The following is a 21,661-nucleotide window of genomic DNA, read 5'->3' on the forward strand; positions in this document are numbered from 1 at the left end:
TTTTCCTTGAGTTGCAGTCTCAGCTCCTGTGACAGGTTCATCCATTCAGACCGCACAACTCTTATGTCTGACCTCTTGGAATCAAGTAAGTCAGCAGAGAGCAGTTTCTATGGGTTTGCATCATTTCTGGGGGAGTGGGCACAGGATATTTACATAGCCAGAATTACTGAAGCTGTCTAACAAAAACACAGAATGCAGAGTTCAAACTATGTCTTTTTCCCTTCTGTTTCCCACCTTCACCAGTCCCTGTGGCATCAATGGAAGGAGAAACCCCCCCAAGCTCATTCGCTGGCAGAAACTGATACCATCTTCTCCTGCCTCCACTCATCTGAAGGCAGGTTTGTATCCCCCTGCCTTTGCTCTGCAACGCTGCAAGTTCCCAGGCGATGCTCTCACCACGAGCGGTGTGTCCCAGAGAGGCACAATGCTCAAGGGGATGTGTCAGGCCCTGGGCCGCCATTGCAGGACCCACTGCTCAACTGCTTCAGGCAACGGCTCAGAAACACCAATCTCCTCCTAAGCACGAGTGAGCGCTCCGTTACCACGATCCTTTCGCGCTTTCTCAGTCACAGCAGGAGGACCCGAACGCCGATCCCGGCCCTGCCCCATCCCCCGCTCGCTGGGCGGAGAGAGCGGGGCCGTGAGGAGAAGGGGGCGTGTCCCCGTGGCGCCCTCAGCCTGGCCGCCATTTTGGGGCGGGCGGTGCACGGCGCCCTCTGTCGGGTCCCCGCTCGGCGCTGGGGCCGCCGGCCATGAAGTCAGTTCTCGTCACCGTGGGTACCACCAGCTTCGATGACCTGATCGCGGCCGTCTGCTCCCCGCCCGCGCTGCAGGTGAGCCCGGCCCCGCCGCGCCGCCGCGCCCGCCGCACGGCCTGCCCCGCCGCTTCAACCGCGCGCCTGCGCGCTGCGAGCTGCTCCGCCCTCCCCATTCCCGCCAGCGCCTGTCTGACGCGGCACGGGGAGCGGGGAGTTGCGGGGAGCGTGAGGGGCACGGTCTGTGGTACGGAGGCAGAGGGTAGCAGTGGCCCCGGTGCCCGACCTAGGTACACGCAAGCCGCCATTCCGCCGCCCTTCCGCCGCAGGTGCTGCAGAGCCTTGGCTACGGGAAGCTGGTGCTGCAGATGGGGCGATGCGCGCTGGACCCGGCGCTGCTCGGCAGCCCGGGCGTGGCCGTGGAAGTGGAAGCCTTCCGCTACAAGGAGTCTCTGGCTGAGGACCTGCGGAGGGCGGACCTGGTCATCAGCCACGCAGGTAGAGCCCCGGCTGCTTGCCGAGCCTGTTCTCCTCGGGCACGAGTGGAAGTCGGTTGGATGAAGTCTGTTCCTCAACAGCTCGGGGTGGGCTGGCAGTGAGTTCATGCCCACACCTGAGATGAGTGGTTAAATGTTCACCGTCGGGAGTCCCCTGTGCTGCAAGAGCGAACAGGGGGATGGATATTTCATGTATCAGGGCAGAAACTCAGCGTGTTTTCTGTTTCTCCTCTAGGCGCAGGTAGCTGTCTGGAGACTCTAGAAAAAGGAAAACCACTAATAGTAGTAATAAATGAGAAGCTGATGAACAACCATCAGCTTGAACTGGCGAAACAGCTCCACAAAGATGGGCATGTCCTCTACTGTAACTGCAGGTATGGAGCTGCTATGGCTGTCCTAGCTGAGCAAGGAGGGTTCAGCATCGGCACTGGCTTACAGCACTGAGAATGTGGCAGGGAAATCTGCATCCTTCTCTGTAACAGCCATTTGTTTGCAAGGTAGATTTCCCGCAGTGGATCGGTTCCAATTCACCAACAGCCATGCTTTTTGACCACGGCTCCTTTTAAATCTTTTATTAAGTAGAAACGGGGCACAAGCATAAGGTACTTCCTTGGGTTAGTTTCCCTCTCATGCTCTTAAGTGCTTTGATTGAGGGGGGATTCCTAAACAGATGCTGTCTGGTTAGTAATTTTCAATATCTCCTTTTTCCAAGTACCTTCTTGGGCTGCCTTTTCAACCAAACTTCCTGAATGCACCACATCCTCTGACAAGGAGTTGCACAGATTGCTGCCTGTCACTTCAGGGGAACAAAACAAAACACTACAAAACCCCAGAACAAACCACCAAGCAGCCAACCTCCCAGAGAAGTACCACTGCCAAAACACAGCCCCCCCTCCCCCCAATAACACCACCAAAACAGCCAGCTCCTTTTATTTGTTTATCCTAGCTCCTGTTAGATTCATTTGATCTCTTGTTTTGACTGTATGTTACTGTTTTTTCTTTATGATTGATTGCACTCTATAAATAACAGCTGACCCCTAAGTTGAAGGCAGAGGAAGTGTAACTCCTGTTCCTTAGTCTGTATCTTACTCCTTTGCCCTGCAAATGGGATTTCATGTTTTGGGAGAGCTTTCTTAAAACACGAGGCCTGTCACTCACTTCTGTTGGGCAAGTCCCTTACCTTATTATCTCAGTGCTTCTGACAGCTTTGGAGACAGGAAGGAATTTTTGTTGAGCAGTGCCTGGCATCAGAGTCTTTATTTGCAGCCTGACAAAACCAAGCAAACATTGATTTAACTGTTCTTCTGGCTATGTGTTAAGTGGAGAACTATGCCATGTGTTCAGCTAGGATGGGTATTCTGGGATGGTTTATGGTGAAGATCCTCAGGTCTTGTTGAGTCACCCAACATTGCAGCCAGAGATAAGAGCTGAGATTGTTTGTGACAGATTGAAGCGTGGTCTCAGCAGTGCTGTCTGTGAGCAGTGGGCGCTGGGGCCCACTGCTTTGTGGGGGTCTGTTTCAATACACTTCCTTATTTTTGCTTCCATGCTAAAGGATTATGTATGGATTAATAGAAAGAAACTTGTGTGGAGAAAAAAAAATTCCCTTTGGAGTGGATTTCTTTTTAATGTCGGGTTTTGGTCTGTTTCTACAGCACTCTTGTGGAGACACTGCAGTCGATGGAGTTACCAACTTTGAAACCTTTTCCTCCTGGACAGCCAGAAAAGTTTGCTTTGTTCTTGGATCAAGTTTTTGGGATTCAATAAATAATACAGAGGAATAAAAATGACAGAATTAAACCTTTATTCCTCTCCTAGTGAGGTCTTCCATACTTAAAGAGTCCAGCAGCTGGGACAAACCCTCAAAGAACATGTCTTAGCATTAACCAATGTTAAATGGTTCCTGTCTAGCACGGGTTCAGAGTTATCTATGCTACAAAGAACAGAGTGCCAACAAGGAAGGGGAGTATGAACTGTCAAGTTTCTTGAACAGACACATATTTGCCTCATAAAATCTGCAGGAGTTGGTGATTGCAGTGAGGAGGACAAGCTAAATTACTTCTTAACCAGTATGGCATGCACGTCCTTGTCTCTTGACCATACTTTCCTAGTTCTAGTGGAAGTAAGTTGTTCTTTTTGATGTTCCTGTGATGTTCTGCAAATGAGCAGATGTCTTCAGCTCTCATGTGTTTACAGAAGCACTGAATGGAGAATTGAAACATAAATTGAAGCCTCTTCAAAGGGAAGGGGCATGTATGTGGTAAATCTGGGTGGGAAGAGTCAAGAGTTGCAAATCTGCTGCCAAACTGCCCCCCAAAATACAGCATGACCCATAGGAGAGGAACTGGCTGGGCAATGCAGTCAATCCATTCACGCAGCTATGCCATCATTACTTGGTTTGGACTTCTCTGGAGTGCGGTGTTTCCTGTTTGATGCTGACTGGAGCTCCCCACTTCAAGTGTTGAAATTGTCAACTGTGTTGATGCTCCCATCCATTGGTTTAAGTAAATACTCTGAAAAACGTTCACGCAGGCTGTTTGGTCTCTAATCTCCAGAATTGTCTCAGTGTGCAGCTGGTGCTGACAGCTCTGCCTGCAGGTACATTGCTTGGCTGGGTTTTGTTGGGTTCTCTTTTTTTGGTTGCTGTTGCTTAAACAAAGGAAATAACTCCTGGATCAGTGCATCTGATGTCCTAGCGCCATTTTGACCAGCAAGTTAAATGTGCATGGAATCACGTTCCCAATCAAATGAAGCACAAGGGTTACAAGAGTAGACAGTGCTTCACTGTCGTGCGAGTGATTTTTGCAAAGTTTTCCCTGAACACTTTATTAGAGGAATTTTTCACTTCATGATTTCTATGGAGCTGGTGTTATTTCCAGTTTACTGCTCACTCAGCTCCAGCCTGAGAGCGTGCAGGAATGTTGCAGGCAGTTTTGAATGACCAGTTGGCAAGGGCGTAGCAAGGGTTCCCTTCTCTCCCACGCTCCCAGGCAGAGGTTCTCTAAAGGAAAGATGGGGAAAGACTTTTTAGCAAGGCCTGCTGCGCTAGGATGGGTTTAAACTAAAAGAGGGGCGATTCGGGCTGGATGTGAGGAGAAAAAAAACAACACAAAATCTTTACAAGGAGGGTGGTAAAACAGACGCCCAGGGTGCCTGGAGAAGTGGAGACACTCCAGGCCAGGCTGGATGTGGTTCTGGGCAGCCTGATCTAGTTGGAGATGTCCTTTCTCATTGCAGGGGGTTGGACGAGATGAGCTTTGAGGGTCCCTTCCAACCCAAACTCGTTTATTCTGTGATTCTATGACCTCCGTAGGGGTTATCGATGTTCGAGGGACTCGAACCCACGGTCCCGGCCGGCCCTTCCGGTCGTTAAGGGTAGAACGGAGCAGGGACCGGGGGGCTCCTGGCGGGCACCGTAAAATGGCCGCGGCGGGGTCTCCGCCGCCGGGCCGCGCTCGGGGTCGACCCGCGCTCGGGGCCGCTGTCGGTGGCCGGCGGGCAGGGAGGGGAATGCGGGAGCCGGACCGGGCCGTGCTCGGGGCTGCTCTCCGTGTGCGGCGGGCAAGGAAGGGGGTGCTGCGGCCGGGCCGGGCGCAGGTGGGCGCGTTGTGCGGCGGCCCCTCATTAGCAGCAGCCGCGCGGCGAGGCCCCACGCGCCGCTCAGCGCAGCGCTCTGCGTGGAGCTCCCGCGTGCCGTGGCCGCTTCAGCCGCTGCCGCCTTCGCCTCAGCCGCTGCCACCCGCGACGATGCAGAAGGGCTGGAAGAAGTACTTCGGGCAGAAGTCCTTCAGCGAGGTGGCCATGGACAAGTACCTGGGCAGCCTGGGGCTGTACCGCAAGGTGACGGCGAAGGACACCTCCTGCTTCTTCCGAGCCGTCTCGGAGCAGGTACGCGGTGGGACGGCTCCGGTAACGGTCCCGGCGCCTCAGCTCCTCGCCGGGCCGTGTCTGCTGCCTGCCCGCGGGTGGTGGGTGATGCCGGAGACCCCTCCGGGGTGCCCCGTGGGTGGGATGTGCGAGGGGATGTGCGGTCACCCTGGGGCTCCCAGTGAGCTGCTTCCCACAGCTGTCTGTGGCACCCTGCTCTGTGCAGTGTGTTGTGGTGGGGTTACCCATAAACTACGAGTAAAACAAGCCTAACGGAAAGCTAAACTTTAATATTTTCTTTCATTCTGCTACAACCTTTTATGGGATTTTTTTTTTTTCCAGCTGTTTTTAACTCAAATTCACCACCTAGAAGTTAGGAAAGCTTGTGTTTCGTTTATGAGGCAGCATCAGCTTCAGTTTGAATCTGTAAGTAATGTCCGTGTTCAGCAGCTTTTTGCACGTGTAGTCGGGGGGCGATGTGGGAGGGGGCGAGCGGTTTAAGGTGCACTGAAAACATGTCATGCTTTGCCAGGCTTCGTGCACGTAATAGAGCAGGAGCAGCAGGGTGCTTGCTTGCTTACCTTGAGTTTCTATCGCACAAGTTTTACTTGGGTTTATATTCTGAAGCTCCTGAGATCAAGTTGCTAATACCTAACTAACCTGTAAGGTGGTAGTTATTGGTGTAGTATATTCTCTGTAGAGCAGAATTCAGTAGGCAGGAAATTCATAGGATTTTGGAGTAAAGAAACAAACATCAAAAGATGGCGGAAAACCCCAGAATGTGTTTAATTGTTGCATAAAGTAATGAGATAGTTAGGTGTATTTATTTTGGTGGGGTTTGTGTGTGTTTGTTTGCTTGGTTTTGGTGTGTGTTTTGCCCCCCCCAGTCGCCTTGTGATCACAGTTAAGTGCTCAGTCTGATTTAGGAGGCAGATGAGTCCCTGTTTACAGGATTATGCTCTTAATTTCTGTAGACTCTCTTGGTATTCCCATGTTGGTACCCCATGCAGGGAGCAGTGAAGTCATACCCCCAGTCAGACCACAGCCCTTCAGAAACCAAAGACGATAGGAAGTGGCAAACTAATCCCCAGTTTGGTGTCTGTGCTCCCAACCCCTGTTCTGCCCCCTTCCATTCACTAGCCAGTAATGGGCAGCTTCTGTTTAACTTTGCTTTGCAACTAGCTAAGTTTTTACATTTGTTTTATTCTTTGCTAAAAGTATGTGGAAGGATCATTTGAGAAATACCTTGAACGACTGGGAGATCCAAAGGTAAGACTGATCTAATACTTGGTAAGAGATTAAAATTTTAGGGGCCAAAACCAGGAAAATAATCAGGTGGTTGCTTAAAATTTGGTGATCTGGGGTTTTGCGTTTAGATAGACCCCAATCCTGGGGTTCTATTTTCATAGGTAATACAATGAGTTTGTGCTGAATATTCACATGTATAAACCATATCAATCAGTATCAATATTTTACTGGTGCATTTGTGTTAGTGCAAAGGAGCAATGTGTGCAGACTGGACAGTAAAGGTGAAGCCTCTCATGGGCCTTATTCATAATTGCAGTTCTTCTCTCAGAAGGAAAAGGCAAAATATGTGTGGTGTACATCACATCAAGTGATGATCAGGCTTTGCAATCTGCTGGTTCTTCCTCTGTCCCCAGGTTCAAATACTAGAGATCAGACTTTTTATGAAGACTTTAGCCAGTAAGTGTGGTGGATGCAGCAATCCCTGAAACAAATGTAGTGGCTTTAAATTAAAACAAAAATACATCTTGAGTGATGTGATTAAGAGTTGCTGCCAGAACTAGCTCCATTTTATTCAGCTCATGCCCATCCCATGTTGCAGGCTTTTGTATGCCATAGAAGTGGAAATACTAATATCTCAATTCTCAATGCATTGGTTGTTTTAAGCAATGGATGAATTTGGTTACATATCTTCATATAAGAGAGAACTTAGGTTCTCAGTGTTGAAGACTGTTCCACTAGCTCACATAGTCTCATAATCTTGCATAGGAAAGTGCTGGCCAGCTGGAAATGAGTGCCTTATCAGTGGTGTACAAGTAAGTGTCTCTTCCTTAAGTTTCATTTTGCTTTTACCTTAATGGCATTTGGATTGTGGCCCCAGGACCTTTTATTTGTTTGTTTCTGAGATAGTAATGTGTGAAACATGCTGAGAAATGCTGTCCAAACAAAGCTAAACTACTGTGTAAACAGGTGCCACCACAGCCCCTGTTCTCATAGCCTGCATTTAAGGGGAGGGTCAGTTTCCAGCTATGTTTATTATCTTTGTGCTAATGTTCAAAGAACATTTCCTTCTAGTGGCTGAAGGATAGAAAATGGGAACAAACAAGTAGCTATGTGTAGTGGAAGTGCTGTGTGGTAATTATAAGCATAACTAAAACTCATGTAGGTGTTCTTGAAAGTTCCAGTAGTGAGGAGTAATGGGCCTACTTGGTGTGTAAGCTCTCATGCTTATGTGAAAGGTAACATAAGCCTGTGCAGGTGCTGCTGTCTTGTAACAAGCTGTCTGGCTCTCCAGTGGTAGAAGGAAGAGCTCTCCCTTTGCAGGCTCATTCTGTTCTTGTACTGAAGGAACAAACAAGCTTTGCAAGAGTTCCTGGTTCCCTGTACTGCAGCGCTAATCGTTTGCAGGGTGACACTTAAATTGCCTTGGTGTCTGAGCACCCTGCTGTAAGCACAGATACCTGACCTAGTCTGTGACTAAGTGTAATATAATCTTTCCCACATAACTGTTTTCCCCTAAGATGAGTGTTTGCTCATTTAGCTCTTGCTGTATGGTAGCATTCATTTATCAGGAAAAGTATTCTCCTTGTTTTTCCTATAAACAGCTTCCTGCAAACTTCTCCGTAATATGGTTCTACTAAAAGTGTGTTCTTTCGAGTATTGTTTTTCCTCTGCTTACCTAGGCGAGACTTTATTCTCTACCGCTACCCTGGAAAGCCACCCATTTATGCTACGAACAATGGCTTTGATGACAAGGTGAGCAGAAGTGAGGCAATTTCCTACCCCTAAATCCTAGTGACCTCCAGTCCTGCTTAGCTGTTAAAACTTGCCACTGGAATTGGGCTCTTGTAAGTCCAGTGCTCTTTTGTACCTGAACAAAACCCCAAACTGACTTCAGCTTGTGGGAAAAGCACAGTATTTGCACCGCAGTGAATTATAGTAACTTTGCTTCCCATTTGAGAGGTGGATCGTGTGTTGTTCTCCTGCCAGTCATTTGTTACGCTAGCACATTATCGCAGAGAAGTCCAGTTTTGGCAGGAAGAGATAACATTGCAATTCCAGAATGTTCTTCCATGTCTCTGAAATCTCTTTGGGTAAAAACCCTTCTCAGTGGGAATTTGACTGATCCAACAAGGTAAAATGAAATACCTGGGTTGAGCTGAAGAGCAGAACAAGATCTATTTATTGTATTGTTGAAGAGAGGGTGTTCTCCCCCACCTCCAGTACCTCTGTTCTTGACATTGGATGAGGTGTGCAGCTTTTCTTCTGAAAACAGGAAGTTAATGGGAATTGATTAACAAACTGGTTCATTTCTATGACATACAAATTGAGCACAGTTAAGAACAGGAGCTACTGGAAGAGCTTATATAGACAAGAATTACTGCTGGTGGTCAAGAGAAGGCACATAAAGGAGAAATATTCTGTATTACATCCTATCTGCCCCTTCTTGTGTTTTCTGCAGTCATGTAGATGTGTCCACACAATTCCACGACTAGCTTGGGCACAAAGCCAGAAAAGTTGCTGCAGTATGGAATTCAGTATAGGCTACTCTATTTGCCAAGGTCTGTTCTGAAACCTGTGCTGCTGCAGCTGTTCTCTGTTGGTTAGAGAATAACTGCCATTGTTTACATGTGCTTCTTTCTTTTTCTGCATAGCTTAATCTAACTCAGAATGAGCCAGCTTTAAAAATCAAGCAGGATGGTCTAACTGTGTGTTTGTCCTCAAAGGCTTCATCACCAGAGCTCTCATTAAGTGTTGGCAGCTGTCTGTCATTACCCTGCATCTACAGCCAGTAGCTCTGTCTGCTGTTGCTCATTCTTACCATGAGATGAGAGCTTGAGTTGGCAGAAGGCATAGTGCACACTGAAATAAGAGCCCTGGCATCCCAGCTTTTGCTGGTTAATTGGGAAGCTTTCTTGCTGGGAGTGTGCTGACAGCCTGGGCTTTTGCTCGTTGTGATCATATGGCAAGATGAGGTTTGATGGTGTATGTTTACGTGGGATGTCAGTGCATATGTTGCAGAAAGCAAAAGGACAACGTAATATCTCTAAAAGCAGGGATTTGCTGAGGGCTGGAGAAGTAGATGCTTTTCTAGTCCCTCAGGCAGGGAACAGCGAAATGTGCCTTTGTTACTTGGGCAGTGTGTATTGGGGTACTGAATTTAATAGCTTGTATTTATTTTACCTCTTGAGCACTTGGTGGTTTCAGAGGTAGGTTGGAAACCAATTATTTCATGTTTAATGCAGCATGATGTACAAATTGATAGTTTTCCTTGGTATAATAGACAAATTTATTTAGATAGTTTAGTAGGATTCAGTTTTTAAGCTGATTCTATACCTTTTTCATATTTAGAGTATTTATTGGGTTTAGATGAGCTGGTATTGACTGTAGAATGAAAAAGAATTATGTGGTCTTGAGCTAGGATTTCGAACACAGTTAAGTTTTACATCATTCCGCACTTAAACTGTGTTTTCTTTTCCCAGGTTTTGCTCTGTTGTTCAGGCAATGGCCATTATGACTCTGTGTATACAAAACAGTTCCAGGAAACTGCTGCTATTTGCCAGGGTAATCTTGAAATCCTTTTCCTATGGAAGAAAATTAGGTGTTTTCATATGTTTATAGGCAGTGTTTGCTTTGGTTTTCAGAGGTGCAGTGGAGAAGGATGGAAGCTCATTTATTGTATATTAATGTACACTTGTTATTCTAGCTGTTAAGTGGGGTATTGGACCAAATGACTTCCAGAGGTCCCTTCTTCCCACCTGAATTATTTTATGGTTCTCTCATTAACTGAATGTAATATAACAAGTGCTTTGTAACAATAGATAATATATGAAGATACGCTTACCTTGAAACTTGCAGCAGTTCTTACTGTTCTGGTGTTACCTTAATTTGGTTTGAGCTTTATGTTGATTTGTTCAGCTGTATTATATGAGATCCTGTACAAGGATGTGTTTGGCATGGATGAGGAAGAATTAAAGTCTGCAGTGGAGATGTTTCGAAGTGGATCCAAGAAGAACAGAAACAATGTCTCTGTGGCAAGTGAGGATGCAAACTTTGATTGTCTTCATGAAAAAGTATCCAGAAATCCATCAGAAAAGAGGTAGTGTTTTGGGAGGGGAATATGGTGAAAGGGAAGGAAAAAAACCTTTAAAAATCTTGCAAAGAGCAACTTTTTCAAGTTTTTTTTCCAGTGTTTATGGGTTATTAACTCTTTTACCTATCCTGTGGCGCAAGCACAAAGCTGAAATATATTGTGGAAGAGAATGTGCTTTCCTTGGGGCTGGGAAGTAGCATGTAATTGAAAAGCCTATGCTGCTGGCTATGTTATAGTTGTGTGTTACTCTGTAAAATGACAGCTTATTTGTAAATAAAATTGATCTTTGTGATCATAATTTTAGTGAAAACCTGTTATTATCCTTCTAAGCCTCTGTCATTCTGCAGAAGAATTAATGTATTGAGAAAATCAGCTCTGCTTGACTTTGTCCTCTTTTGGATGGAATCGTACCTCAAGTAATAAAGTGGACTCATTCAAGTCTGTTGGATCACTGTGGACAAGAGGAACATGCAGGATGTCACTATAGAAACCCTCATATCCTGTGTTGCTCAAGTCATTAGAAAGGCTTGCAGGGTTGCAAGGGTTGCATCTGAATGCTTGCAGATGACATTGGTTTGATAGGATTTAGGGTGACTTCTTAAACTTGGCAGTGCAAGAGTTTAATCAGTCAGTGGAATCATCTTCATCGTTTCTTAATGCAAGCAGTAGCCCCCATTAGGGATGGGTGTTGGAACAAGTAAAGATGAAATCAGGGAAAGGGTTGTCCTGTACCCTATCGTAGCCATGGCTTGTGTTTAAGGCAAAAATCTACCACTTGATGGCACCATAGTGCTTTTTCAGGTTGTGTGTACAGTTGATTGATTTTAATCCTGGTTAGAAATTGTGCATTGTATCTTTTGTAATCTTATTTTCAATTGCTTAGACTGAACGACTGGGAAGGCAATGAGACTGACAATCCACAGGAAGATAAGTTCAAACAAGGCATTGAAGAAGAAAAGGTTTGTCAGTTAGGAAAGAGTTCCTTATGGTGTGTTCTTTTTGTTGCTGTTGTTGTATGACATTACCCTTGTTAGGGCTATACCTTCTTTTCCACGTTGTAAAATGACATTGTGGAAAGTGGGTGGCTTATTTTTAACATCTGCTTGTCACTTGGTTTTGCCCCTGAGTTTCTATTAAATTGGATAAGCCTTTTTCCTTTCTGATGTTCTCTTGTTCTTTAGCTAATATCCCTTCAAAGATGGAGCTTATAGATGTTTTCTGGTCTGCTGTTTGCTTTTCCTAGAAGTGGTTTAAATTGGCTCACTTTTGTTTGAACACAGTATAAATCACTCTAGAACAGTTTGAGAAACTCTATAGAAACATGTTTTCAGATATAATAACTGAAACTCCCACCAACATCTGAAACTATGATTTCATTGGTCTAGTTGGTTTCCTTTGATTCTTTCCGAGTAAAGAACGTGTTAAATGTTAGTTTTGAGCTTGTTTCTAACCTTCCCAAGTCTTTTTGCTCAGCTTCTGAATGGTTAAATGTGTTTTCATATTCTTAAGGTTTAGTTTTTAGGAAAATACAGCAGAAGTGAAAGTCTTGGAAAATGGCATTTGTACATTTTAAAGTGTTCCATAGATGCTAGCAGGGTGGAGACCATGCTGAGCACACTAAATGCACTTGTTTCAACTCTCTTTTTAGCATCTGGAAAATCCATCAAAGATGCCTGTTCCTTATAAAGTACTAAAGGCTCTGGACCCTGGGATCTATCGAAATGTGGAGTTTGATGTTTGGCTGGACAGCAGAAAAGGTATCTTTAAAAAAGAAAAACTAGAAGGCTCTCTGTACTAGGTTCAGTGTTAAATTTGTCAGAGAAGCTGATTCTTCACAACTGAAATGTGAGGGATCCTGGTTAACCCAGCAAATACTTGTAGATAGTATATCTTGCTAGTAGCTGATTTCTTGGCTTCCTTTCAAAATATGAAACACACTGGTGCTGACACTGTACAGTGGTTACAAGGTTGCCAAAAATCTGGCCTTTGATACTTACTGACTACAGTATGGGAAATACGAGGACTCAAAGCAGAATGCAAAACTGTGTTACCATGTTGTATTGGACATCATTCAAATTTGGGAGGTTTTTGTTGCAGCATGTGTGCAAGGACTTCTGCTTTTTTAAGCATGATTTTGGCTTCAGAGATGTACAATAATGATCTCAAATTTAGCATTGAGATCTGTCAAATGAGATGAGTTTTGTCTTGCTTCCCAGCTCTCCTGGGCTTGAACTTTCTGGAAAGATTTCATGGTCTTTGTGGATTGAGATAGGTTGCTGCTCTTTGGGATACACTGTGGCTGATCCATAAAGCAAGAAGTTACTGAGAGAGACAAGTTTTGAAATGGCATTTAATGTCTGACCCAAAGTGCTTTGCATACTGAAGGGCTTCAGCATTTTACAGCTGCATAAGCAGTAGAGGGTCATTAAAATTCTTGGAACAGGGTATAGTAACTAATTATCTATGTAGTGTACTGGTGTGCGGAGAATCCAGGCAAGGAATATTGAAAAACTATTGACATCCAGCAGCAATGAGACTTTAGGCAACGTTAGCTTTTACTGGATAACATCTCAGTTTTGCCAAGTGCCACCAGTACTGTGGCAAGACAAGACATGTTCAACATTCTTAATGCCAGGATTTTTATTAAATGCAGGATTAACTTGCAAAAGGCACTGTAGTATTGAAGTAGCAGTGCTACTTACTGCATTATCTGGATATTAGTGATGTCCTGTGATTTAACTTGGTTAGGGTCTGTTCTAAGAACATCTATAGTTATTTCACCATTACTATGGGGAATGTTCAGGTATGCATAGGAAGTACTTAATTGGCCTGTAACTTGTAGTTGGATGCTGTCGTGAAGTACTTGTAGGATACATGAAGAAAGAACAGTAGTTTAAAGGCTTTTTCCTTTTTTTTATTATCCATTTATTTTTAGAGCTTCAAAAAACTGACTACATGGTGTTTGCTGGGAGACAGTACTATTTAGGAGACAAGTGTCAGGTTAGTACACAAAAGAGACTCAGTTACGATGAACTATTAAAACTTCTTTAAATGGAGTATGGTAAGCCTTAAAATAATTTGGCTTCATAGAATTTTCCAAGGCTTTTCTCATTCTCTTCCTTGTAGCTATTAATCTGACTTCCTTTTTGATTTAATCTCTTTCTAAAATGTCCTTTAAACATTGGGTAGCATGAAGGAAAAGCTCCTTGGAAATTCCTTGCAAACGGGAATTTGGTGCACATTCTGTGAGTGTGGAGATTCCAGGCCAAGAGCTCAAAATGCCCTGAGTGTGCCTTGGAGCTAGTTGTCTGTTAGATTTTCGCTGGGGGTTAACAGCAGGCCTGGACAGTCAGAGTAGCATGATTTGGTCTGGAAATGCTGAAAGGAAGGTCAGCTTTCTTTGTATTCTAATGTATGTAGTGAGGGCTTATTTTTTTATCACTGTTTGAGGTAGTCCTGATGATTCACTCAATGACTTGCTTCTAGCTGAGCAGAGCTTTCCTTTCCAGTTTCCTGTTTTATCTTCTGTTCTCCTTGAGTTCTTAAATAACAGTCTTCCTTGATGCTTATCTGCTTGGCACAGTGTATAAAAATAAATAAAAAAAGCAGGTATTTTACCTCTCAGTTACTTATAAGAAGATTGGTTTTCTCTCCCTGAAGTTAGTATAGTGCTCTTTATTTTGCCTGCTATTTTGGAGAAGTATTTGAGACTCCTGAGCCAACATAGGATCATTTAGGAGCAGGCTTTGCTATCAGCTGTTTGCAGATAGTATTCTAAATCCCCTGGTAGAGTTTAGCTATTTTAGAGCTTCCCTTTTCTCTCTTCAGGTACGTCTGGAGCCTGGAGGTAAGTATTACAATGCTCATATCCAGGAAGTCGGACAAGATGGTGACACCTTGACTGTATTCGTTGAGGAGTTGGCAGAAAAGTAAGCAGCCTGGTGACACTTTGTGTTTAAGCTCTTTCTGGTTGAGTTTATGTATTCACAGAAGCTTTAAACAGGGTTGTTAAGATAGTTTGAAAAGAGAACCTAGGCTTTCAAATACAAAGTGAAGCTTTGCTTCCTTGTTGGCTATCACCCCTCAAAGGCAGTGTTTCAGGAGTGCCATTTCTAATGACCAAAATCGTTATTGTAATGCATTCTGTGAAATCTTGCTGCTTGCTCTTCTCTGGAAGATGGAAATGATTTTTGCACTTTGGGTTTAATTCATGAATAGCAAGCAGATTGCCCTCTGGTGTTGGTTTCTCTGGAGTTCTTACGTTGTACTGAAACAACTGAATAATTGGCACTTCTGGTGGGTCTGATCACTTCCTCTACCTTGCTGTTCAAAGCATTCACCTTCCTCCAAGAATTCTGGTCAAACTTAGAATTCAGCTTGATGACATACTGCAGAAATCCTGTGTTGTCACATGCTTTCAGGTGTAGCTCTATAGGCATACGTGTGCAGGGAACAAAGTCTTGACCGGGAAATCAGTGTGTTGAGCGTAAATCCTAGCTTGCCTTGTTTAATAAACAAGTAACAATTGTGTGCTTGTTGTCAGGGAAAGAGATGATTTATTTTTTCTTTATTTCCCCAAGCTCCCTACACTCCTGTTTGTGGGTTTTTCTGTTCTCTTCTGTCTTACGTTGTTGTGCAGTTATACGTATTATATCCTTGTGGCACCAACATCAGTATTCTTCCTGCAGGCATGCAGTTCCTTTGACAAACTTGAAACCAGTGACACAAGTAGCACCTGTCCTTGCTTGGAATATGGTTTCCACCAGAAAAGGAGGAACATATCAGAAAATATCAGGTGGATGCTTCTCAGGAATAGGTTTGTACAAGGTTTCTACAACATTCCTTTCCTTGTAGCCGGGGGAAGTGGGGAAGAAGCTCATGGCAGTTTTAACAGTAGCAGTCTTTGGACACTGGAAGTGACTTAAGGCTGTGATATAAAACTTGGTCACTACAGGGGTTTGATGTAAAGTGACCCTTTAAACAGAGGGATGAATTTGTCTTTGCAAAGGAAGAAATGCATTGAAAATACACAGCAAAGTGTGTTGCTCGAAATTACCAAGGAGAAATTTCACACTTAAAAAAAAGATACAAAGATTGGGTCTGTGAATCCAGCAGCTTGTTTGGTTTGATCATAGCAGAGGAGAATGGGTAGATGAGAGCTTCCCCAGCTAATAAATATGGACTATATTTGTTTGATTTCATAAAGGGATTTTAACACTGGTGAACATTGGTTTGATCAGCTGAATTTGGAAGGCATTCACATATGAGATGTTAGCATTCTGCTCAGAACTTAGAATACCCCCTAGAGCCTTCAAAATAAGGGTATACTTAAAATGCATTCTTCTGCGATAGGCTGTTGACTCTTTTCTGAGTGTCCAAATATTGACACTTCTCAACTGATAAAGAGAACGAAGCTCTGGAGTCAGGTGTTTAAGGTGTAAATATCTTTTTTTTTTTTTTTTTTTTTTTTTCTGTCCTCAACTGAAACTGCAGAAATGGATGCAAAGACACGGAAGAAACTGCCTAAGAAAATCCGTGGAAAGGAAGTTTTTATGACCGTTTCTTACAGCAGGGGTCAGGCAGGTCTTCCACCCCGGCTACAGCATGGCATTTCTTCGGGGCACTCCACTCCACTTCGTAGCTCGCAGGGTGGTGGGAACATGCCACCTTATGAACCCTATCATCCTCAGAACACTCCTCAGAGACATAACCGTGGATTTGGGATGTCAAGGTATGCAGCCTTGAAAACCTGTCTGAGATCATCACTCATTTTCTATCCATTCTTGCTGCAGACTAGTTAGGAGAGAGTTTGTGCTATTTAGTAGGTAAATCTGCAAATGAGTTCCATCTGAAGAAGCACTTCCTGGTAATTGCATCTTTTACCCTTTAAACTTAGGGGATCTGCCCGATTTATAAACAGGCACAACATGGTTGGCCCTCAAATAGCATTCTGCCCCAGTCCAGGAAAGAGGTGCTATCAGAGCTATGGCAATTTCTCCTGCAGGTCCTGGTAAGTGAATATAAACATCTTCACAAAATCTTGCTCTAAAAGAGCTGGGGAGGATGGTGGCACATGGAGAGCTGTGTTGGCTGTTAGTGGTGCAGTACAAAACAGTGGGTTTATTGTGCCTCTCCAAAAAGCACTGAGTAAAATTGAGCAATGAAACGAAGGTGAAACTCCAGATGGTGGCAGTTCTTAATCTCCTTCATTGTTTTTAAAGTTCATACAGCCGTAGCTGCCGTCGAATGCAGTGTGTGAATAAGGAGTGTCAGTATGGGTTTGTGCCAGGGAATGGAGAGCAGCCTCGAGGACCAGAAGAAACTATAACTTTCTATGAAATAGAAGGAGAGGATAACACTGCTTTTCCTGCTTTGCCAGTAAGTTACTAACAAAGGATATGTTAATATCTCTCAAAGAGTTGGGAGCTGTACCAGCACTTGTTTACCTAAGTACACAGCAGGTTTGTTTTGTTGTTTTTTCTTTTGCGTTGGAATAAGCTGTAGCAGTGAATGTGTTCAAGAAGGAATAGCTGAAATGAGTCTAGATCTGTAAAAAAAAAGCCCTGCTTGAAACTTTTTTTTTTCTGAATGTTCCACTTCTTTCTCCCTCCCCTCACCAGCAGCATTTTTCTCTTTAGTGTATTTTCATAGAAGTAGGGTAATATTTCTCCTTTCCATTGCAGTTTGAAAACTAAACAAAGAAAATCCCTTCTTCCTGTGGATGTCTGTCTCTAAATAGTGTGGGAGAAAGCTTTTCATTTGTTTGCCACATTAATTTATCATTTGTCTAACTAGATTCAGAAAGCATATAGTGATAGCCTGGATTGTGCCTGTAAATTTGTATTTGTGATGTTTTGGGGCTAACATGTTGTTCCTGAAACCATTTCTTCTGCTACAGAAATAGGAGAAAATTCCAGATACAGACTTCTTCTAAAGCACTCTTTCTGTGAGATAGTAAAGTGGCTCAGTGTAGTCTTAAACTTTAAAGTAAGTCTTTTATTTGTAGTCTAACCCTAGTACAAAGTTGGATATGCTACAAAGAATCAATTGATATTTAGGTAGCTGATGAGGAAAGCAGAAATTTTCTTTTTTTTTCTTTTTTTTTTTTAAGAAAAACTCTAGTAGGTTTGAATTTTTACTGTGTTGAAGCAGTGACCTTAGTGAATGTTAGACCTGCATTTGAATGAGAGAGAGGGAGTCTGCCCACGGCTGTTCCAGCAGCAGCCATTGTTTAGTTTTTCCTCATGTGCTAGATCTGTAATCTTTGCTCTGATTTTTCTTCCAAGAGTGTTGAGCAATAAGGACAGATTATCCTGCAGTGGTGGGGTATTTTTTTTTCCCCCACCACAAAATCAGTACAGCTCACTAGCTTTTCATCCCCTTGATAGACTATATACCTGCAGCTCCTAATGAATAGATTTTCATGTTCATTCAGTGACTTTGTACTGTCAATGCCAAAGCCTTTTCTCTGTCTCTCCCTTGTCTTGTTTAGTCAAGGAATAAAACATTTCCTGGGGAAAGATGCACCTCACAGAAAACTCTGCCATCCTACTAGAGGCCTGGTGGGAGAATCTTCTGACTTAACCACCTCTGCTTCAACCTTGGAAATCTTACAAGCCTCTCTGAGCACTTTTATCGATCTCATAGTCACCATGTCTTCTGAGGAGAATGTTGGGTGTCACCTTAGCCATCACAAAAGAGTGAATCAACTTCTTGAACATCTAGATTCCTGCTTCAGAGAACTCTATCTTTTAAATTTTGATGCAGCTTAAGGACTGACTTCAGCACAATGTTGTGTGAAGTGTTAAGGAGTCCTGTGGGAAACCTGAATGGGTGCTGCTTTTTGAAAGAGTCAGACTTGCATTTGCCAACTGTGACTAAAGAAAACCTTTTCCCATGCAATTAGTGTAGTGGATGCACTGATGTGGTGGTGGTGTGGTGGGAATGCTCCAGCATGAGGAAAACGGGAGTCTTTGTTGGCTGTTGTCTGGGGACTGCTCATTCCTTTTGAGCTTTGAGCTTGAGATAAAGCTGGCTATGTTCTGGGAGGGAGCAACTTGACTGTACGGCATAGGGCAGTGGTAGGTCTTCAAAGTGAATTACCTGAAGTATACTAGGCAAAACCAAAGGTAAAGGCAAGGAATGTGTCAGTAACCATTTTGCTGCAATCAAAGTGCATAGGAATGGGCACACATATGGTAATTCTAGTAAGATTTGGTTGCAGCAGTCTCAGCCTGCTAGCCTGTTTCTATTGTGTGTGTGTGTGTAGAGCATGGAAAGGGTTTAAACTATTTCTAAATGCATGCTTTTGATTTTTGCTCTTTAGAGCCAGGGTAGCCCTGGTCCCATTATCCATGGTACAGCAGGATTCTGGGTAGCAAGGCGAGGCCCAAACTCAGATGTGCCTAACAAGCAGATCCTGAATTCCTGTGAGGAGGAAGAAGCAAGTGAAAGTGGTGAGTCCTTAAAGGGTTAGTTGGGTAAACAGAAAAGACAATGTTTAGAAGATCTTCAAATTGTCGAAGTAGGTACCTTGCATCTCCTAAAGATCTGTTTTTTAGGAGCTTTAAACGTGTGTGAGCACAGTATTTTTCTTTGTCTGCTAGAACTGTTACTTCTGTTTGAGCTTGCTATGCTATCACCTTTGTGATTAGGTAGGTCTGCAGCAGGCCATGTTGCTGCCAAAAAATGCATGAGTGCATGGTATAAACTTGGTAATGGCAACCTTAATACTTGGTCGAATAACAAAATGAGCATATCTTGAGAGTTTTTATATCTTTCCTGCACAAAAGATGATGATCCTGAAAGCAGCTCATTAATGGGTACACTGAAATGTAATTCTGGTAACTTCAGCTTTAAGCTTTTTTTCTTTTCTGTTTTCTTTTTCCCTTTGAATCAAAGCATCTTGTTCTTTCCCTTGTAGGGAAATTCCATGATGAATATATGTATGCATCTCCAGGTTAGTAAAACTTGAGTGTTTACTGCTAGGATGCTTGCTGACTGTAATGCACTCATTATGATCTTTTTCTGAAGCATTAGATTTAATGCTGCTTTTTTTTCAATTAATTTTGCCAATGCCCTCCAGATCCTGACTGTGACACTGCAACAGTATTTAGTTCAGCAGAGCCTACGGAAAACTTGGTAAGCTTTAGTCACTGGCTGTTCAGATTACAAATCCCTGAAGTGTGTGGCATTCTTCATAGAAACTGTCCTTGGATCCAGGCATAACATAGTAGGTCAGAGACCTCTTTTGAAAGAAGGGAATGGTGGTTTTATTTATGTATTCACACAAACACACACCTCTTTCCTCCCTAAATATTGAGGGTTTTATCTGAGTCTGCAAATACAGTCTGCATTGCACAGGATAATTAATGATTTTCCACTTTCCCCTTTGCAGAGAGAAAGTGTGTAGTTGAGTGCTGTTTACTTTTTCTGCTCCTGACAGCACTTGCTTTTATCATGCTACCCTTCAAGTCCTATTGCAGTCAGTCTTACTCCTCCACTGTGGGACTGGAGAGATGTCACCTCTGATAGACCTGATTGTGGAATTCTTATTTTTTGTAGTCTGAAACTAACTCTTTAGTCACCTGCTGGTCTGCAGTGGTGTGAAAGCCAGTCCTGTGCTTGTCAGAATAAAACTGCTTTTGCCCAAGTTACCAAAGATGCCCTGTGTGTGTATATAGTCCATAAATAAATCTTTAAAAATAGAGGTATAGTGTGTGTGCCTTGGGACTTCTTTTGCCTCTTAAATGGACCATGCTTTGCTTTGGAATCCCTTCAGGAAGAAGGGGCAGTCTCTGTGTCACCTCAAGATGGAGTGGCTTCCCACAGCTGTCCCCAGAAGGTAGTATCTAGTACTTTTATGTGGTAGCCCTGTGAAGAGGCAACCACTCTGCTCAGTTAGTGCCAGTAGATGGGTTCCCTTTACCTGCCCCTTCATAGCATCTTGTAGAAGGGTGAGAAGATGCTTTGCAGCTGGTATTTTCAAGCCAATTTTTAGAGAACTTGGATAGCTAGCTGCCTTACAGCTAGGACTTCCAAGATGCATTTATGTGAAGTGAGTATTTTCCAAGTATGTGACGTTTCTATAATCTTTGTCAAAGCAAGTTGCCTGTGAGTACTCTGACTCTTTTCCAGGTGATGGTGAATTCTGCAGCTATCTCAACCTCTACAGCTGTTTATGCTGCTCCAGCTACAGGTTTCTCCTCAAATTCTGTTGCCTCCAGTCCAGCAAGTGCCACAACAGCAGTTCCCCCACAAACAGCAGGCCAGCCGGTTGTGGTATCTCCCCCTTCTATAGGGAGGCCAGGTAGAGTGTGCATGCTACATCTGTGGACTTGGATGTCTGAGGTTTATGGATCACTTGCTTTGGCTTAAAATGACTTAGTATTAGTTTTAACTTCACTGCTCACTTCTTGCTTTTGTGTTTTGAAGGAGACAGTTGCCTCTGAATTTGCATGGGAACTGGAGGTATCTGATTTGGGTTCCCCCTTCACCACCTTTAGCCACCAATGCCAAGGGTTGTGCTAGACAGCTCTTTTCAGGAGGCAGAAGTTCCTGGCAGCTCCCTTCTCCCCAGTTTCCTACAGTTAATTATCATCTTGAGTTAAGATGCTGGTCCTGAGGCTTTACTGTCCCTTCCAAAAGAGTCTCTGGCTGTCATGGTTCAGGATCCGCACAAATGCCCAATATGCTTTTTGTGGCCCTTATTTTGCTCCTCTGCTTAGTTACATGAAGCTTGCAGACAGACATACAGTTCAGGCTTGTGAGACTGGAACCTTCCCGTCTGGTTTTAAAAGTTTTGGATTTCTTTTAAAGTGATTACTAAGGAGAACTTTGTTAAAGTTTGTACTGAGGGGCACTGAGATGAGGAAGAAGTGCGTGCTGAATCGTGTGACTTAGCATCTCGCTCATTTGACCTGCCATTGCAAAGCTGACTTTTGTTTCCTTCTAATTGTAGCAGTTTCTTTGGTGCCATTGCCAATTTATTCAGCCCCTCTTCCTCCAGTCAGTGAGGTGGGAGAAGCTGGTGCCGTTCTTCCACCTTACTCTTGTGATCCCAATGGCAGTGATCTGCCTCAAGGTAATGACAGTATTTTGTGCTTTTACTACTGCTGCTCTTCAGCATGCTTCTGACTCGTGTTCTCCATGGAAACTTCACAGAATACCTATAGTGAGAAGAAATGGCTCTTGGCAGTTTGCAG

General features: G+C 43.8%; 1 protein-coding gene across 1 annotated transcript in view; it reads left to right on the forward strand.

Moving 5' to 3' along the window:
• The first annotated feature begins 744 nt into the window (after window positions 1-744).
• Window positions 745-21,661, forward strand: part of ALG13 (ALG13 UDP-N-acetylglucosaminyltransferase subunit) — a 28,073-nt gene continuing 7,156 nt past the window's right edge. The window contains exons 1-27 of the mRNA XM_062639968.1: window positions 745-833; window positions 1,085-1,253; window positions 1,488-1,626; window positions 2,908-3,017; window positions 4,566-5,140; window positions 5,462-5,545; window positions 6,338-6,388; window positions 7,133-7,179; window positions 8,047-8,119; window positions 9,847-9,928; window positions 10,283-10,463; window positions 11,341-11,416; window positions 12,106-12,214; window positions 13,393-13,457; window positions 14,286-14,386; window positions 15,146-15,273; window positions 15,951-16,188; window positions 16,354-16,467; window positions 16,679-16,835; window positions 17,569-17,582; window positions 18,013-18,157; window positions 18,784-18,913; window positions 19,381-19,416; window positions 19,543-19,598; window positions 20,239-20,301; window positions 20,595-20,766; window positions 21,418-21,540. Coding sequence (XP_062495952.1) covers window positions 753-833; window positions 1,085-1,253; window positions 1,488-1,626; window positions 2,908-3,017; window positions 4,566-5,140; window positions 5,462-5,545; window positions 6,338-6,388; window positions 7,133-7,179; window positions 8,047-8,119; window positions 9,847-9,928; window positions 10,283-10,463; window positions 11,341-11,416; window positions 12,106-12,214; window positions 13,393-13,457; window positions 14,286-14,386; window positions 15,146-15,273; window positions 15,951-16,188; window positions 16,354-16,467; window positions 16,679-16,835; window positions 17,569-17,582; window positions 18,013-18,157; window positions 18,784-18,913; window positions 19,381-19,416; window positions 19,543-19,598; window positions 20,239-20,301; window positions 20,595-20,766; window positions 21,418-21,540 — 3,319 coding nt within the window. The 5' untranslated portion in view covers window positions 745-752. The remainder of the gene's footprint in view (window positions 834-1,084; window positions 1,254-1,487; window positions 1,627-2,907; window positions 3,018-4,565; window positions 5,141-5,461; window positions 5,546-6,337; window positions 6,389-7,132; window positions 7,180-8,046; window positions 8,120-9,846; window positions 9,929-10,282; window positions 10,464-11,340; window positions 11,417-12,105; window positions 12,215-13,392; window positions 13,458-14,285; window positions 14,387-15,145; window positions 15,274-15,950; window positions 16,189-16,353; window positions 16,468-16,678; window positions 16,836-17,568; window positions 17,583-18,012; window positions 18,158-18,783; window positions 18,914-19,380; window positions 19,417-19,542; window positions 19,599-20,238; window positions 20,302-20,594; window positions 20,767-21,417; window positions 21,541-21,661) is intronic.

Source organism: Pezoporus occidentalis, unplaced genomic scaffold (assembly GCF_034315485.1).
Source record: "Pezoporus occidentalis ecotype Australia unplaced genomic scaffold, CSIRO_AGI_Poc_V1 ctg63, whole genome shotgun sequence".
Lineage (NCBI taxonomy): Eukaryota > Metazoa > Chordata > Aves > Psittaciformes > Psittacidae > Pezoporus > Pezoporus occidentalis.